The following is a 19,045-nucleotide window of genomic DNA, read 5'->3' on the forward strand; positions in this document are numbered from 1 at the left end:
TATATATAAAGGTAAGAAAAAATTAAAAATTAAAAATTAAAAAAAAAATTAAAAAAAAAAAAAAAAAGATAGATGCCCATGATCAGCATGGGAAAACCTGGTGGGTTGAACAATTCTCTCGTGATCAATGATTGCAAAGAAAGAATTCCCATTACGATCATATATGAGGAATCCCCATGCAGAATATATAAGCTAGAGATTTATCACACTGGTCTAGATCGATACAGTTTCACTGCTACGTTGACTTGAATTTTTTATTCACTCAAATTTTGTTGTTTTAAGCAACAGAACGTCAGATGGCAACATGCTGCCAAAGTCAAAGATTGCCACTCATGCGACAGAAAACATACCAAAACTAAAGACCAAAATAATTCCAAGAGAATATACACATAATTAACTTCTACTTCCATAGTTTGCAAATAAAAAGAAAAGCACATTAATCTTCTGTGCAAACCGATCAGTCCACTTGCATACCTTCAGGAAAAGGTATTGAAGCACAACAATGATAATATCCATTTTCATCAAACGCAAATCTTTGCGAAAGATGAGCTTCACGGATAGGATACTGCCCCCATTCCTCAGATCCATACTGTTTGAAAATACCTCGTGCATCAAAAGAATCAACATTTCTAGTCCATTTCCCCCTAAACAATTAAGTTTCATATGTTAGCCACATGCACCAGTGAGAAAAGAGAAGCCAAACCCACGGAGAGCCTCTAATAAGCACCAGGAAAAAGCATAAATATTCAAACAGAAGAAAAAGACCTTTTTCTATGCCCTGCATTCATCACGGTTGCATGCAGCTGCAATTCAAGGAGACAGAAAACCCATATTATTGGCACTTTCAAGAATCATATACAAATTCCAATATACAATGTTTCCCAATGTACCTCAGGGGACATTGGGAAACATTTTGTTATGTCCGAAAAAAAACTTAAGATGACGAAAATTTACTTATTGAATCCTGTTGAAGATGAAGAAACTCACGTAGGTTTCAATTTGTAAAGCTTTTAATTCTAGTCATAAAGAGTGATGTTAAGTTTGTAACGTTTAGCATTTGTAAAGTCTTTAGTCTTTGTAACGTTTAGCATTTATAAAGTCTTATTCATGCTTATATATACATATGATCTCTGAAGGCTAGTAAGAGAGAAAAACAAAAATCATAGTCTCGAACATGGTATTAGAGCACTAAGACTTACTGTCATATTTACTTTTCTCTCTTCCTTCCTTTTAGCCCTTTTGTCAAACACTCAGTCTGCACATGGCTACTTCTTCAAGTTTATCCACCACAACTGCACCCACTGCCAGTCCCACCTCTTTCTTCTCTACACCACCAATAAACATCAATCACACAATTCATGTTAAGCTGACTCGTGACAATTTTCTTGTTTGGCAAACACAACTTCTTCATTTCTTAATCGGCCATGATCTCTTTGGTAATGTTGATGGTAGCTGACAGCCTCCTTCCCCTTCCATTTTAGTCCTAACAGAGGATGGGACTCAATCCTCTGCTCCCAATCCCAGATATCAGACATGGTTTCCACATGATCAACTTCTTCTCTCCACCATCATCTCCACCTCGTCCGAATCACTGATTTCTCAAGTAGTTGGCGTGCCAACTTCTCAAGCTGTGTGGGAGACTCTTACTTGCATGTTATCTTCTCAATCCCAAGCCTGGATTATGCAAATTCGCTACCAGCTCTCCACAATCAAGAAGGGGAACCTCTCGGTCAGTGCATACTTCCAGAAGGTTAAGCACTTAGCAGACACTCTTGCTGCTATTCACCAACCTCTTCAGGACTGTTAGACAGTCTCTTATTTACTCGGGGTGGCTTGAGCACCGAATTTGATTCCCTGGTGACTTCCGTGCATAGATCCAATGACACTTGATGAATTGTAGGGGCATATGTTGAGTCACGAGCAACACCAAGAACATCTTCACTCATCCTTTGATCAATTGGCTCCCTCGGCAAACATTGCCACTCATCAACCATCTTTCAAAGGAAGAGGTAATCGTAATGGGTTTTCTGGTTTTAATAATCGTGGTCCCATGAATTTTGGTGGCAGGGGGCGTGGTGGTCGTGGTGTGCTCAGCGCCGGTCCTTCCTCCGGTGGCTCACGGCTCATCTGCCAACTTTGCCAGAAACCAGGCCACACAGTGCTCCAATGCTACTGTCAGTTTGATGCTTCCTTTCAAGGATCTTCTGCATCTTCGGCACAAGCTTATATGGCTTCTCCACGGCCAGTCTCAGATCCCTCTTGGTATCAGGTTACCAGTGCCAACACTCATATCACATCTGACCTTGGAAATTTGACTCCGGGTGCTGAAGAGTACTCTAGGACTCGTACTGTGCAAGTAGGCGGTGGTCAAGGTTTGCCCATTCACCATATTGGCTCTTCTGTTTTTCCCTCTTCCAAACAAAATTTTGTTCCTTTCATATATGTTCATAAATTCACTAATGATAATCAAGTCTCTGTGGATTTTCATCCCTCCTGTTTCTATGTTGAGGATCTGGCAACGCGTCGTGTCCTCCTCATAGGACCAAGAACGGTCTCTATCCCATGCCTGGAGCTGTCAAGTCTTCTTCCTCTCTGCAAGTCTTCTTTGGGGAACAAACCGGCCTCCATCAGTCGCTTTGGACATCCCGCTTTTCAAGTAGTTTGTTGGGTCCTTTCTCAATTCGGTCTTCCTTTTACATCCAATAAAGCTCCAGCTATTTGTTCTTCATGCCAACAAGCCCGAAGTCATAATATTTACCTTTTTCTTCTTCTCAGTCTGTGTCCAACAATCCATTAGATCTAGTTTTTAGTGATGTATGGGGTCCTGCACCCATGCTTTCCTCTAATGGAAGTCGTTATTATGTATCCTTTCTGGATAATTCTAGTAAATTTTGTTGGCTTTATCCCATTTCGTCAAAATTTGATGTTCAAGCTATTTTTCTTCGAATTTCAAAATAATGTTGAATGACAATTTGATTGTAAAATTAAAATTCTTCATGCTGATGGCGGTGGTGAATTTCGTGCTCTCATTTTGCACCTACAACAATGTGGTATCACTCATCGTCTTTCTTGTCCACATGCACATCAACAAAACAGTGCAATCGAAAGAAAGCATCGTTATATCGTTGATGTTGGGTTGTCTCTTTTGGCAAATGCTTCTATGCCTCAAATCGTTTTGGGCTGAAGCATTTCAAATTGCCACCTTTCTAATCAATCACTTACCCACACCGATGCTTCACCAAATCACCTTTTGAAGTTCTCTTCCATACACAACCAGACTATCTTTTTTAAAGATTTTTGGTTCTCTGTTGGCCCTGTATAAGACCTTATAATAGACACAAGCTAGACCATCATTCTGTACCATGCCTTTTTCTTGGCTATAGTATTTCTCATAAGGGCTATATTTGTCGCGCTCTTCATTTTTCTAGAATCTACATCTCCCGTCATGTCATGTTGATGAAACAAATTTTCCTTATGCTCATTTATCTCTCCAGGTATTCCTTATGACACACTCAATAACACTTCGTGTATATCTTCTCCTCTTCTCTCTCTCCTGCTCACACTATCTCGACAAGGACAACAACTCCATCTCTCACACCAACTCCTTGCCTTCCTCAAGTCCATCTCCTGTCATGCCTCCCACTAAGCCTGAATCTTCAGATTTATCAACCTCCAATTCTTTAGACGCACCACCCTCACACCCTTCAGAAAATACCTTGGCAAAAGCTTCTTCACCGATACACACCCAGGTGATGCATACCCGTGCTCAGAATCGAAATTTTAAACCCAAACAAATTTTGGATGGCACCATTAGGTATCCTATTTCTCGGGCACTGTTGACCACAATTACTTCTCAGGATGATGTTGAACCCACATGCTATTTGTCCACCTCCAAAATTGCCGCTTGGCGTGAGGCTATGAATTCTGAGTTTGATGCTCTTCTTCGCAATGGGACTTGGCAACTTGTACCTCATACTTCCAACATGAAGGAGGTGGGTTGCAAGTGGGTGTTTAAACTCAGAAGAAAAGCAAATGGCAATATTGAGCGACATAAGGCTCGTTTGGTAGCCAAGGGCTATCACTAATAGCCTGGTGTGGATTTTGAGGACACCTTTAGCCCTGTGGTTAAACAAACCACGATTCGGGTGCTTCTTTCATTGGCTATTTCGTCCAACTAATGCCTTAAAAAAATTGACATTCAGAATACTTTCTTACATGGTTTTTTTTGAAAGAGCAGGTCTTTAAGGAACAACTCCCTGGATTTACTCATCCACAATTTCCAATCATGTTTGCCATCTATGGATTGAAACAAGCTCTGAGAGCTTGGATTTCTCGTTTGAGCAATAAACTTCTTCAACTTGGTTTTGTGGCTTCTCATGCAGATTCATCATTCTTTATTATTCGGGGTCGTGATTACTGTTTGTTCATTTTAATTTATGTTGATGACATCATATTGACTGGTTCTTCGACTACAGCAATTGAATCTTTACTTGTTCAATTTCAACTGGAGTTTGTTGTTAAGGATCTTGGCTCTTTGCATTATTTTCTAGGCATTGAAGTCATTCCAATCAGCAGCGGTACTATACTTTCACAACAACTTTACATTATCTCTCTTTTGCAGCGTGCAACATGGTGATAGCAAAACCAATCACTTCTCCTATGTCATCTGCCCATAGCCTACATTTATTTGATAGGGATCCTCAAAAGGATTCCAGTCTTTATTGTAGCATTGTGGGCTCTCTCCAATATCTGTCATTCACCAGGCCTAATATTATGTTTGCAGTTAACAAAGTGTGTCAATTTATGTAACGACCAACATTTACTCATCGGACTGCAGTTAAACCTATCCTTCGGTACCTGAAGGAGATGTTGGTCATCGATTGCTCATTCAACGCTCATCTTCTTCTTCTCTAATGGCCTACTCTGATGCAGATTGGGCAGGTTGCCCAGATTACAAAAAATCTGTAGGTGGTTACAATATTTATATGGGTTGCAATTTTTCTTGGGCTGCTAAGAAGCCAAATATAGTCTCTCGTTCTAGCATAGGAGTAGAGTATCGTGCTATTGCTGATACCACTACCAAGCTCACATGGTTATCGACATTGTTGAATGAACTTGGTATTTCACAATCTCAATCTCCTACACTATGGTGTGATAATATAGGTGCTACTTATTTAATTTCCTGCGCGAACCAAGCATATAGAAATTGATTGTCACTTTGTTTGTGACAAAGTAGCATCCCGTCAATTGACTGTTCAGTTTCTTTCTAGCAAGGATCAGATTGCTGACATTTTCACGAAGCCTCTTGTTGCTACCTGATTTGCTACATTACGCTCCAACCTCAACGTTTGTTCCTTGCCATTGAATTTGAGGGGGCGTGTTGAAGATAAAGAGACGGTTGAAGATGAAGAAGCTCACTTAGGTTATATTTGTAAAGCTTTTAATTCTAGTCATAAAGAGTGATGTTAAGTTTGTAATGTTTAGCATTTGTAAAGTCTTTAGTCTTTGTAACGTTTAGCATTTGTAAAGTCTTATTCATGCTTATATAAACATATGATCTCTGAAGGTTAGAAAGAGAGAAAAACCAAAATCATAGTCTATAACAAGACCTAATTAGTCTAGGAAGAAGCTGTCGAATATGGTAAAACAAAAACAAAGAGAACAATTGCACAGAGATTTCCATAGTTCGGCATTGTGCCCACATCCAAAGTAGAGAGAAATCATTTCACTCTAGATCTTAAAAAAAAAAAAAAAAAAAAAGAAAAAGAAAAAGAGTTACATACAGAGAATAGTGTAAATCATCATTATGAATATGAACCACCACTCTAACACAAGCCAATGATGGTATATCAGAACCTCAAGGGACATTGAAGTATTACATAAATCACAGGGAAAAGTAAGAGAATATTCAGAAACTTTAGAAAACTCACCGGTACCTCCCAATATGACATGAACAATAATAGCAGAACAGAAGAAGTGCATATGGCCATTGGAAATAATATGGACCAATATATCTTGGGTCCCATCTGTTACTCGTAAAATCGTTCTTGGCAAAATGTTGGGGAATTTCGACAAGTCTGATTTAGTTGATAAGGTTAAATGAATTCCTTAAAATTAAATACAACAATTCTAAAGTTTTGCAGCTGTTTCTAAATTTATCGACAAGTCTGATTTAGTTGATAAGGTTAAATGAATTCCTTCAAATTAAATACAACAATTCTAAAGTTTTGCAGCTGTTTCTAAAAATTTACAATTTTCATTTTCCAAACTTCAAGAGAGCCTTACTTATCTCAAAATTTTAATATCATTTTTTATTCTTTCACAGAAGAAAATGGCATAATTTTAACAAACTCAGAGCCATTTCATTCATTAAAAATAAAAAATAAAACAAACTCAAGAGTCATTTCAAAATTTTAAAATTTCCACCATCCTATTCGCTCCCTCCCCACAATCTATCTACTCATTTTCTATTTTTTTACCCCCTCATATGAATATAGTTACACCAAGCATAAAAGAGCACCAGTCGACCTAAGCACTTGCTCTTTTGGAAAAAACGAATTAGTTTAAGGCCATAGTTGCGCTTCTGACATGTGAGGAAATAAGTGCCTGGGAGAGATGCAAAGGCTCACACATGCTTCTAACATTAGGAATTTCAAATTCGTGCAGCGACCAAAACACAGCCACATGCACATGCACATGCACTGTAAACAAAAATCCAAGTACAGAACAAGAACATTAAAAAGCAAGTAGCAAAAAAGTATCAGCATAATTGAATACCCACGGAGAAAAATAAAATTAAGATATAATACCTTTAACTTTTGATTAGCATCTTTCTCTAGGACTAGTCCAGCTTCAACATATGCATCAATAATGACTTCTAAGAAAGCTCAAGAAATTCAAAACAATCTATTCCAGTAATAGAAACAACTTAAACCTACTGGTAAGAAAGAAAGAAAAAAAAAAAAATATATATATATATATATATATATATATATATATATATATATATATATTCTCTCTTTTCTAGTATAGATAAGTTGGATACGACAAGCACGTAACAGCCGGTCCTCACGACCAATTTCTTCCACAGGAGCATACAGAACACGAGCTTTGGCCAAAGAACCTCTCATGCAATCCTGCAAGAATATGAATGAGTTGGTCTTAAGGGAAATACCATCTCCCTGACCCATTAAAACATACATAAACCTACAATTTTTTCCAGGAAAAAGAGGAGTCATTGCAAATATAACAATGAAAAACCACCTTCCAAGTGGCAAAAACTAGAGGTTTTAATCCATGTATGTGATTTTCAATCAAGAGCTCAAACATTAAGTTATTTTCTACTTGATGATTCAACAAAAAAATGATGGGTCAGCATCATGCAAGAGAAAGATGAGATTGAACATATAAGCCCATATGATGATAGAACCATATACTGGGAACAGGTGATACAACTTATATTGATCTGGGGCAAACTTGAACAAAAGAAAAAACAAGAATAGAGAAAAAACTTTGGAGGTCATTGTACATATGTCTGTTTGAGTAATCATTAACGATACCTTCTAGAGACCCTCAGTGAAGAGCAAATAGAGTTAGCGTGAATATAAGCATACTTCAACAAACACACGAATAAATTAAATCAGTCTAACCAGGGTTTTTAGCAGACTATGATTTTTTATCCTTAGAATTAAAAAACTAGCTCTTTCTGAAAAGTTGCTCTATTTGAATCAGAAATATAAGCCAACAATTCCAGAAATGGCAAACTATAAGCACAATAAAGTGGCGAAACAGAGGTCAGGTAACTGACACTAAATTGTAGAGAGAGAGAGAGAGGGGCAGGGAGATATCTTACTCTATGTTCTCAAGTGAGAAATCATAGCAAACCAAGCTCAATGCTTGAAATCAAAATCATTTACATTAATCGCTATATATAATTAAGAAGGTAAAGGACTGTAGTTTAGAAGATTCAATCCTTTAAAATCCCCATGTTAAAAGACATTCAGATTTCCATTAACTATCAAACAACTGGTGGACGTATAGTTATCCATATCTTTGCACCACAGCTTTAGTGAACCATTGTTATTAATAAATTTGAGGCATGATATCTATTAACTGCATGCTCAATAAACACCTATGGACGCAAGTATCTCATAAGCTACACTTGAACACTGAAAAGAATCTTACCAGCCCCTTAAGTCTTATAGAGAGAGGCCGATTATCCAGAGCATCCATCACTTTTGAGGAGATACTCTGAGAAGAAATATTAAACATTGATGTCAAGCATGCAACTTTGAGCCAACATCTACTTTATTCAACAGGAAATCACCTGCAAAACCTCAGCTGCCGCATTAACACGGTCCTTGTTCCACAACTTCAACATGAGTATAGTCAAGTGAAACGTTTTTGGTTTAATGAATATGGATTTGTCAATTCCCAAGTCTGCTGAGTGTAACATACAGCAGTGTTGTTAGAGGAGAAAGACCAATGAAAAAGAGAAATGACTTTCTGACGACAAAAATATGAGCTGAGCTTTGGTGATTTTAAAGGAAGATGACATATGCAAACATGCTCATGAAAACATATATGATACATGACCAAGTAACATAAACATAGTACGGGAAAAAACATACGCAGATAGCATAAAATTGGCAGTTTTCAAGAAGTATATACACTATATCAAATATAGCTATGGCTGGCCAGCTAAAGATCAAGACCACTACACAATCTCTTGATTCAAAATTTTTAAGCTCCTTAGGCATCATGTAATACAATTGTTGGCATACCAGAAGGAGATGAAGACTTTGATGCTTTAGGGGCATAACTGACAAGAGGTATTTTAGTTATATTCACTTTAACATGTTCATTTACACCATCAACTTTCAGTTCAACAGCAACATCAGGTCGTTTATCTGTCTGTTGTTCCCCGTCTTCATTGTCAGTAGTATCTTCATTTGAATCGCTGTCTGGATTATCATCTGGGCAACCATCTCTATTCCCCAGTATGGAGTTTTGAAAATTGAGAAGCTTATCAACTAATTCAGGGTGTATAGCCAATGGAAGTGATATGAAGTGAGTGTAATCAAGACTTGGGCTTTTGACTGCCTGTAATTTGAACAGAGAAAATGAAAAATTTAGTGATGTGCACAAAGGTACGCCGTTTGAGTTGAAAATCAAGAAAGTAATGCACAGGAAAACATTCAACGAAAGAGAATAGAAAATATATAGGAAAATGAACTCGAAGAAAACCAAAAAAAGTAAGGGTCATACCAACCCGATGTAATTGACTTAAATATTTCCAGGAGCAAACACCGGAAAAAAAAAATGGCATTCTTCAGAACATCTTTTGCAATACCACATTAATAGGCAACTGACCTCATCAATTATAGATTGTATCTTTTCTGAAGCTCTAGTTACACTGTCAATGGAAATGCCCGCAATGACTGCAAAGATAACCAAGTAAAAACTACTCAAAATAAATGGACAGTAAAGGCATCAAATTCAAATATTATAGCAAGTGATAGAACTTTTAAATTTTGATCAGTATTAACATTTACATGGTATGGTAAAATTATGGAACAAACTGAAGACTGCTGAAGGTTGAAAGCAACAATTTGATAATGACTACCAAATACAAGATTTACATTATTCTCACCACCCCAAAAACTTACTAATGGAATCATCCCTCTTGGATGCTGGAAGTATGATTTTAACTCCCATCTCCTCTTCAATCTTTTTCTGTGTAGATCCTCTGAGAGACAAAATTAAAATATGAGGAAATGAACATTTTATTGTAGTTTAAAACATTTAACGTGCTGAATTTTGTACCCTTTTCCTTTTACAAAACGAATTAGAGAAGCACCTACCTGCATATCAAAGACAGGAAGTTAGACCAAAATTAGAAAAGAAAGAAATTAAAAACCTTAAGTTTAAAGGAGCTGGCTCTCTAACTAATACTCCAAAAAAAGCAAGAAACTACAGAAGAAAATGGTAAGCAGTTACAGATATAAAATATTGCAACCAACTGATAGAAAACTGAGGGGGAAGAACTTTTTCTTTTTGTTGATAAGTAAACTGAGGGGGAAGAACTTAAAGGGAACAGAATGTGCCAACACTAAGAATGCAGAACATACTTGACCAGAATAAGGTAAAGAAACTCTTGATATCATTTCCTATAGCAGCTTTGCTAAAAGCATGAAATCCATTCAGCGTTCCCATTAACAACAACCAGAACAGATAATATTCTAAATTCAGTAAAACCATTAAATACCAATGTAATTGGTACTGATTTACTTGAAAATTTTCCTTCGGGCTTAAAGAATGAATATAGCTTACAGAAAACTTCCATGAAGAACGCTAGCAAAGATGAGTTAGAGTGAATCCCCAACTCTACTACGTCAGTTTTTCTGCAAGATCTAAAAAGCTGAAACACATTGGCAAAATGAGGTTCTCTATGAAAGCCTGAATCAATTGTAGCCATGCTATATGACAAATTTCCAAATTATTTGGAGCCCTACTTTCGATTAGGCACATGATAGGGAGATCTGTTTAGTAATGAGGCTGTAGAAATTCATGCATATAACTTGCAAATAAATAAAAAACTTAAAGGCAGTAGAAGTTCCACATTGCCCTTAATTTGCAAATAGATGTTGACTACAAATAGTTTTTAGACAGCAAAACAGTTAGATTTTTAGTGTTGACCTATTTCGGTGATCAAAATATGTGTTGTAAGTCTTTAAACACCTAAGTGTTTTGGTGGTAGAGGATTGGACTTGAAATTGCAAGTCACTGCACTGGCGTCAGCAAGCTGTCCTGATGCATGTGTTTTAAAAGAGCTACCAGAGAGCACCGTCAACTAGGTCATCAGCTACACATCTTGACGTGACTCAAAGAGAAGACTTACAGGGAGTGCAATCAGCTACGCGTCTCGAAGCAATGCATGGCAAATAACTTCCAAGAGCCTACCCGAGCGGGTCGTTAACTGGACCGTCAGCGATGCATCCTGTCGCTTTTGTATTTTAGTTGAAGATACTGAAGAAACCCTAGAAGCCTCCTGATGGGACACTCACGCATTATGATGCCACTCGTGGACCTGCACTGTACTGATACGATTTTCACATGCAAAAGTTAGGGGTTTTTTTTAACTTTTTCTCTATAAAAGGATGTTGTTAGTCTATTGGAGACAAAGCCTTAGCCTTCAGAAAGTTTATACACTTTGCTTAACTTCATCTTTGATGTGTGCCAAGAGAGTTTTGATCTAGAGCTTCCATTGCTCTCTCTCTAGGAGTTGTTCTTCAAACTGCAACCTTTCATGAAGTCTAGTGGTGGGTTGGTAAGGATTCCATATAAAGAAGATTGGTCAATGAGGACGCAAGCGGGGGTATTTGTCTGGGTACAAATTGTCTTAGTATTTCACAAAGGGTTGTAAGTTTACTATCCCTGTACCTGAATCTTCTTTAATGATTGGTTTCTTAGGTTTGGCTGCCACAGAATGGTTTTACCTTTGATGTATTGACCAAAGGGTTTCCACTTCATCAATAAATCTCTGTGTTGATTGTGTGGTGATTGATATCTTTTGGTTTGATTGTGATTAACTGCTGCAGAATTTCAATTCCTATTTTTCTGCATAATTGCGTTTAATTGTTCTTGGGGTCAAAACCCGTTCTTTCAAAAACAATTGTTTTTGAAGAAACGAAAAAGATGTGAACATTAATTAATAAAAATTCTGATGAGAGACAACAAGAATTTGAGAAGAAAAGTTGAAGAAAGAGAAGCGATAAAAGAGAAGTAAGAGAGAAAGAGACGAAGTAGAAAAGAGAAGAGAAGAAGAAGAAGAAGAAGTAGGAGAACGAAAGAAAATTCAGGAGGAAGAAGACGACAATTAGTTGATCAAAATATTATTCATCAAAACCTGCTTACTACAATACAAAATTATGCTTAAATAAACTAGGGAAACCCTAACCCTAACCCTAGTGACACTTGGGCTGATAGCCCACCCCAACTAAATTAACATTACCCAAAGTTTGAAAAATAAATAACACAACAATAAAATGTGACATAGTCAAAAGTACCAAAAGTAAAATCTCCATCTCTCAAGGTTGGTCGTCCTCCGATATCAGGGCCCAAACACAAGTGTAATCATTGGCATGTATCTAGTGTCCCCATCAACTCTCCCGGGGTGGGAAGAACTCGCCCCCATCGAGTGTAGCTTCTAGTAGTTCCGATAGTACTCCCACAGATCAAGATCAAGTTGTTGCAACGTGTCCCTGGTGATCCATGTGCAGTCTGACTCTGGTCAGCCCCTCCAACGAACTAGGAAATCCTGAACTCCTCCATTCCTAATAAAAAGAACCTGCTCATCCAAAATAGCATCAATAGTTCTTTATGTGCTGGTGGGAAGGATGGCTGTATGGGATCAAGTATAGGATTGGTATTGGGGACAGGGGAAGGCTCCTTGAAAGGATCATCTAGGATAACAATGGGGCCTGTATAAGTAACTAGATCCTCTACATTAGATGTGGAGCAACGCTTTGAAAAGCCCAACACTATGAGCTTGCAATTTTCGAACAGATCCAGGTGGAGACCGTTGGGATCTAATCCGAACCATGACATAATCCCCTATGTGAAAATCAGTGAGACTCCTACATAAATCAGCTTCAATTTTATATTGGGCATTAGTTGCTTAAATTTGTTTACTGATCTCATTATGTAAGTTATGAACATGTCATGCAAATGCATCAACTAACTTAGAAACTCTAGCATGTGGGGACATTGGAAGAAGGTCTAAAAGTCTTCTAGGCCTTTAACAATGTATAACTTCAAATGGATTCACACCTATAGGCCTAATGACTTAATCATAAGGTTGGTTGGGAAGGCTAGATTAATTGACAACCTTAGGGGCGTCTAAGAGTCCAGAACTTATCTCTTTTGGTGGCTCTTGTTAAGAGTCCACAAAAACCTCTTTAGGTTGTTCGGGCGCACACCTAAGCCACACCCACTCTAGGTATTTCAAGACCACTCCCTGGCTGACCTATCTAACATGAGGTAGCTCGGATGCAACCTAGATGGTTAGGATCGCCCAAGCAATCATCATCTAAGTCCTCAAACTCATCAAGGTTAGGCTTATAGATCAGTCTTTCAATGCCCTCTTCTTCACTCGCAGACTCTTCCTATCAATGACAAGGGTGTAGTTCCTTCTTGAGATCACCATTAATGTGTCTCCTAGACCTTCTGAGGGTAATAGCCTCATCCTCAACTATAACACACCTCATCTTAGACTCATCAAATTGTGTTATGTAGTCAGTGACAGGCTATTTCCTTGTCTCAAATTGTTCCATTGGTCCAAAAGGTTACCTTGATACGACCGGGGTAAGCATTTCTCTGGAAGTTTAAGCTTCATTGCTACCAAGTCAATGATATGAGGCTCATTCCTCCTAATAAGGAATTTCTCGACACTCCCAAAAAAATTGAGCCCCAATGAGTTTCATCTTAGCAAACCTGACCCTCCAATTCTCTGATAAATTGTACCACTCAAAAAAAGTGGTCCATGTCGCTCAACAGCTTAGCGAAATCCCATGGGTCAAAACGACTGGCAAAAGTAAGGCCTCCAATTTGATGTGTCCCATGACTCTCTCATCAAGGTCTACAAAATTTTGGTGACCTTGATTCTGATGGTGGTATCCATGCCCTGTACCACCACTTTGGCTCTGAAGGACACGTCTGCAATGACCTCCATTGTGGGAGGTCTCGCCCTCGTTGTGACCCTCCATCCTTTAGGAGGTCTTCATTGATTCAACCCTCTCAAATAGGTCTTTCGTTTGGGCTTGGGAGGTTCTCATTTGATCGTGGAGGTTTTCCAGTTGATCATGGATGGCATTCAGTTGGTTTTGCAAAAAGGTGTCGAATTGGGTGGGGTCCAACATAGATTGGGATGCAGAACTAGGCAATAAACGACCACTACCCAAATGCATGCAACAACTACTCTATGAATGCAATTGAGACCAGCAGAAACCTTGCAAATTAAAGCCCAATACAAAATTAAAGCTAATTAGTTATACGTTTTAGAATTCTTTTTCTCTCTCTCTCTCTTCTTTTTTTTTTTTTTTTTTTTTTGGGAAATTGGTCAAAATCTAAATAGAAAAAATGAAAACAAATAGTACCAGTCTTCCAAGTGTAGAGGATGACCAATGGAAAGTCACAACTTTCCACGGGTTAGGCAAGCACTACAATTAATAAAAAGGCTACCTATTCGAAAGGGAATTTTTTTTGTTTTTTTGGGTTGACTAAATAAACAATTAACAAGTAGAGTGGCTTGCAGAATCAACTATTGGGTACGAGCATTTAAGGCAATTGGGTTATCTGGAAAATGCACCAAGCACAAAAGAAATATTGATACAATTTTAAACAATTGGCATAATATACCAAAAAGAGGGAGTCAACAAACCTTAACCTTGAGCAATTGACCAAACCTGAGCTAATAGGATCTCCTGGGGTGTTGACTGGTTGGGCCTGCTACAGGCACAAGACTGGGCCCTTACGATTTTGTCAGTGAAAACCCAAGCAACAAATTAAATCAGAGACACTAATGAGTGCACGTGGCTGTCCTCGTGAACCGTGTATGGCCCTTGACTGCGCCACAAAACAAAGCTCCTTATAAATTTTGTTCTTGTATCAAAGTACCAGAAGTAGAGTGGGGCTTGTTGTGGGGTTGCACTGGTGTCGTTCGTGGGCACGACTTCCGACGGGGGTTGCAGCGGCAGGACGACATGCGTGGACGAGATGGTAGCGGCACAGTGGTGGTATTGAGACGAGGAACCAAACACGGTTCTTTGTGGCGCTGTACCGTTCTGGTCGTGGGTTGGAGGAGAAGGAGATCGACAAGTGAAGGCGTGGAAGTTCACTGGGCTTCAATGTGGTGACGGGCTTGGTGTTGAGTGGCTGTGCTCGGTGGTGGGTTTGGTGAAGGGTGGACAGATGCGGTTTTGTTGAGATTTTCTAATTTCTGGCGTGGGTGATCGGGTGTGACTTGTATGGCTTATGAAACCCTATGTGATTGATAAGAACGAAGGAGGTGCAGATGTGCAGCAAACTTCTACTTGTGTTGGAGTCGTTTTCAACACAATGGTGTTCACTCGGTTGTTGGGAAACAACCGAACCTAACTTTGATACCAAAATTGATGTGGGACAACAAGAATTTGAGAAGAAAGTTGAAGAGAGGAAGAGAAGAAGCAAAAAAGATAAGTAATAGAGAAAGATTTTTTTGATAAGTAATAAACTTGTCTTATTAAAAGCGTAAGGCGCCCCAAAGTACACCAGAAATATACAATCGGAAGCACCTAACTAGAAAGTGAAAAAAGCAACAGCCCACAAAAAGAAAGAAATCCAATAAATCCTCAACAACCAAAAGCCCTCAAACCCAAATCCTCAACTCGAACCCCACAAAGAGCACTCAAAGCTACAAAAAAAACCCAAACAAACCCACAAAAACCAAAGCCCTTAAACCCAAAACTCACAAGGAACACTAAACGCTCCAGCACGTGAGCCTTTCATTTCCTTCGCCTAGAGGGCACACTTGCATCGCTGTAGTCAATGGAGCTTTTCAGATTCAACACATCTCTCTTCCCTTTGATCTTAAGAGAGCCATTTTTACCCCGATGGAAATCCTCTTCAATGGCATTCAAAATCACGAAGGACCGACATCCAATCCAAGGACATGTCGGGATGACAAGGTGAGTCTCCTCCCTCCCCAACCCAATCTTCAACTCCCTGATCCCACACAACAATCTCCCCAGACGGGCCAAAACCAACCGGCCACTTCTAAGATTGAGTCAAGCCATCCGACTCGAAATTCGCCCCCTTTTCAGCGATAGGAGAAGCGCAACCACTCACAGGGGGGAGGGAGCCCTCGGGATAAGGGAAGAAGTAAGAGAAGAAGAAGAATCAAAAGAAGCGGGAGAAGAAAGAAAATTCAGGAAGGAAGAAGACGGTAATGAATTGATCAAAACAGTCTTCATCAAAAGCTGCTTACTACGATACAAAACTATGCTTAAATAGACCAGGGATTAAACCCTAACCCTTAGTGACACACTTGGGTTGATAGCCCACTAGAATAACATAAAGCCCATCTAAATTAACATAACCCAAAGTTTGAAAAATAAAATAACATTACACTGAAAATTAAATAACATAACAACTAAATGCGACATAATCAAAAGTGCCAAAAGTAAAATCTCCAACTCTCAAGGCTGGTCGTACTCTGCAAGGCCTAAACACACGTGTAATCATTGTGACAAATGGCTTTGACAAACATAAGTGCATATAGGTAGACAAAATTTGAAGAAGAAGTTGAAGAAACAAAAATGGGAACTCAAATATTAACATCTCACCTCAACTGAAATTGAATACTTTTCTGTAGAAAGCTCCGATTCTCCTTCTAAGACTCCATCTTCACCCTTATCCTGCAATGTGCTACAACTTGTAGTCGAGTTAGTTATTTCAGTCACTGTGTCAGATGCCTTTATGACATGCTGGACATTAGAAATATTGCTATATGTGCCACACAGAACTTCTTGAACTTGACTTCCATCTTTTGATTCAGCTATTACATCCTTTTCCAAGCATTCTGCAGATTCACACACATAATCCATGAGAAACAGTAGAGGTAATAAACCATCAAATACTCCTTTGATAAAAACCTATTGTTACCAAAAGAGTATCATGATCTCAAAGTGACTACTTTATGACATTAATAGTCAAAGCCAATCCTCAACATCAAGTTGACAAAAAGTGGATAATACCACGGTCTTATTACTCTTGAATGATTCAGAAACAGAGAGAATCCTTTGGCTTTTTTCTTTTTTTCAATAATAGATTGCACATGCACTTAATGGGTTTTAAACTCAGGATCTCACCCTCCACCCAGTTCTTACAGGGGAGGAGATGCCATTTGAACTACATGCAAACCACCATAATTTAATTTAAAAAATCCATAAATTGATTAAGATGTGATGACATAAATAAACTCCACCACCAGGGAAACGTTGTATAATCAGATCAAAAGCAGTGGATGATCTTTGTTCTGAGCTTGAAATGTAAACTAAAATCAAAGGGTTTACAAAAATAAAGACCACAAAAAAGAAAAAGAAAAGAAGAAAGTAAATAGAACCAGACAAACTCTTTGGTCACTCATTCCAGTTGATAGATGATATTTTGATGGTACATGAAGATAACCTTCACTAGAAATGGCTTGAGTACAGACTGGTCTCCATATAGGAGTGACTGTTTTGCGCTTTTTTTTCTGATCCATAGCACTTTGCTTATCCTTTCCAGCACCGATTTTCAAATTATAGCTTAAACCATGATAAACACACTGTCCCTGTCACATGAATTGGTATTAGAACAATCAAGCTAATGTCTTACTAAAATAAGCTTCACAACTACCAAAAATGAATGCAAATCTAGGTCTGAATTAGTTGCATCATGAGAAGCATTTTTGTTTAAGAACCACATTTTCCTTTGTCTTAGAGGATATATATATATCCATAGAAATGCTTACAGATGATAACTATAGCGTATTTTAGGGTTATAATAGTATTATATTGTATCTTCTTCTCACAAATATAAATGTACACTGCAAGCCCTAGTTAGGGCAAGGGATTGCCATTCTGACATCAACCTGTTCACTTGGGCAATAATAAAAAAAATAAAACTGTAGCAACAAAATGTTCAGAAGCTGAGATTCTTTTAAAAAAGGTTCACGTAATATATGTTCATAACCTTCTAAACATATTGTTACTCTCATATCTCATTGCAGTCAAGCCACGACCAGATAGATTTCAGGAGAGACATTTCAGGGCTAATTATCCAACAAGTTGTAATCGAGTGAGCCATAAGTATATGCAAGAAATCAATAATGTAGGATAAATGCTTAGCTTTCAATGGTCCTAATATGAAACTCATTTTATATTAAAGAAACACTTTCCATGCAACACATGCGATTTTATATTTCTTCCCCCAATTAACATTGATTACAATTTTCTACGCGCACAAGCTAATAAATGTTCAGAATTTAACGCAATAAATTATTAATGCTAATGACAATACAAATAAACATTCCTCACAACAAATTGGACATTACAGCACAGAAAACCAATGTTCAAAACCTGAACGCAATTAACTGGCCTCGATACGGCAAAAGTACTCGTAAATTTCAGAAGACATTCCACTCTGCAACAATTTCATAATAAAGAAAATAATAATGAAATTGTATGCTCCTGGCAATAAAACTGAAACTTGAAGTTGAAATTGGAGCATATTGAAAGTGCTTTAACCTTTAATCAGAATGGCTTCAATAGCTCTTCTTTAACAGCTAACGTTACAACTGCTTTAACTAAAATTTAATGATTTAACACCGGCTTGGCTCCCGAGAAAACAGAGCAAAAGAACAGAAATTTTTTAAAACCTTGTGTGATTCTTGTTTTGGTTTCTGAATATGAAAATTGAGATGGCTTCTCAATATCTCAAATACATGCGTGAAGCTCAGCCGAAGAGCTTTCTGCTTTTGTGGATACCAAATGATGAAACATCATAGGTAGAGAAAATTTCACCGTAATTTTCTTTTCCTGCATGTTTTCTCGGGAACCAAATAGGATGCTTAGAACTTAGAAGGGCGTACCTGAAGAGAGACCGGTAGGAGATCATTCGGAATTATAATCTTCCTTGTGCCGTCGAAAGAAAGAACTGTTGATGGGCTGAGGCGAGAGTGCACTGTGTACTGACTGACTGCACACGTGTGAAGGGGAGACCAAGTTTATGATAGTCTGAAAATAAGGGTGGACTTGGCAACTTACACAAAAAATAAAAAATTAATTAATTAATTAATATATATATATATATATATATATATATATATATATATATATATATATATATATATATATATATATAAACCCTATGAACTAACCGTTCATTTTAAAATAATCATATGAATTTTCAAGTGCTTGATGAATAGGTAAAATTACTCACATTAATGTGATTCATTAAACTACCA

General features: G+C 37.9%; 1 protein-coding gene across 5 annotated transcripts; it reads right to left on the reverse strand.

The window, feature by feature from the left end:
- Positions 1-227: 227 nt before the first annotated feature.
- LOC133863038 (uncharacterized) lies at positions 228-18,797 on the reverse strand. 5 transcript variants are annotated; one of them, XM_062299010.1, is made up of 14 exons: positions 18,671-18,780; positions 18,159-18,222; positions 17,227-17,371; positions 16,383-16,618; positions 9,826-9,863; positions 9,669-9,748; positions 9,373-9,440; positions 8,784-9,102; positions 8,327-8,439; positions 8,185-8,250; positions 7,046-7,136; positions 6,810-6,877; positions 766-803; positions 228-644 (listed from the first exon to the last, which is right to left on the reverse strand). In XM_062299010.1, exons 1-14 carry the CDS (start codon positions 18,694-18,696, stop codon positions 458-460), a joined length of 1,539 nt encoding a protein of 512 aa, XP_062154994.1. In that variant the 5' UTR covers positions 18,697-18,780; the 3' UTR covers positions 228-457. The 5 variants fall into 5 exon arrangements, with proteins under 5 accessions (XP_062154994.1, XP_062154993.1, XP_062154997.1 ...); XM_062299009.1 differs by having other exon boundaries at positions 8,327-8,442; XM_062299013.1 differs by lacking the exon at positions 18,671-18,780 and adding an exon at positions 18,327-18,646 and having other exon boundaries at positions 8,327-8,442.
- Between the last annotated feature and the right edge of the window lie 248 nt (positions 18,798-19,045).

The sequence above is a fragment of the Alnus glutinosa genome, chromosome 3 (genome assembly GCF_958979055.1).
Source record: "Alnus glutinosa chromosome 3, dhAlnGlut1.1, whole genome shotgun sequence".
Classification (NCBI taxonomy): Eukaryota; Viridiplantae; Streptophyta; class Magnoliopsida; order Fagales; family Betulaceae; genus Alnus; species Alnus glutinosa.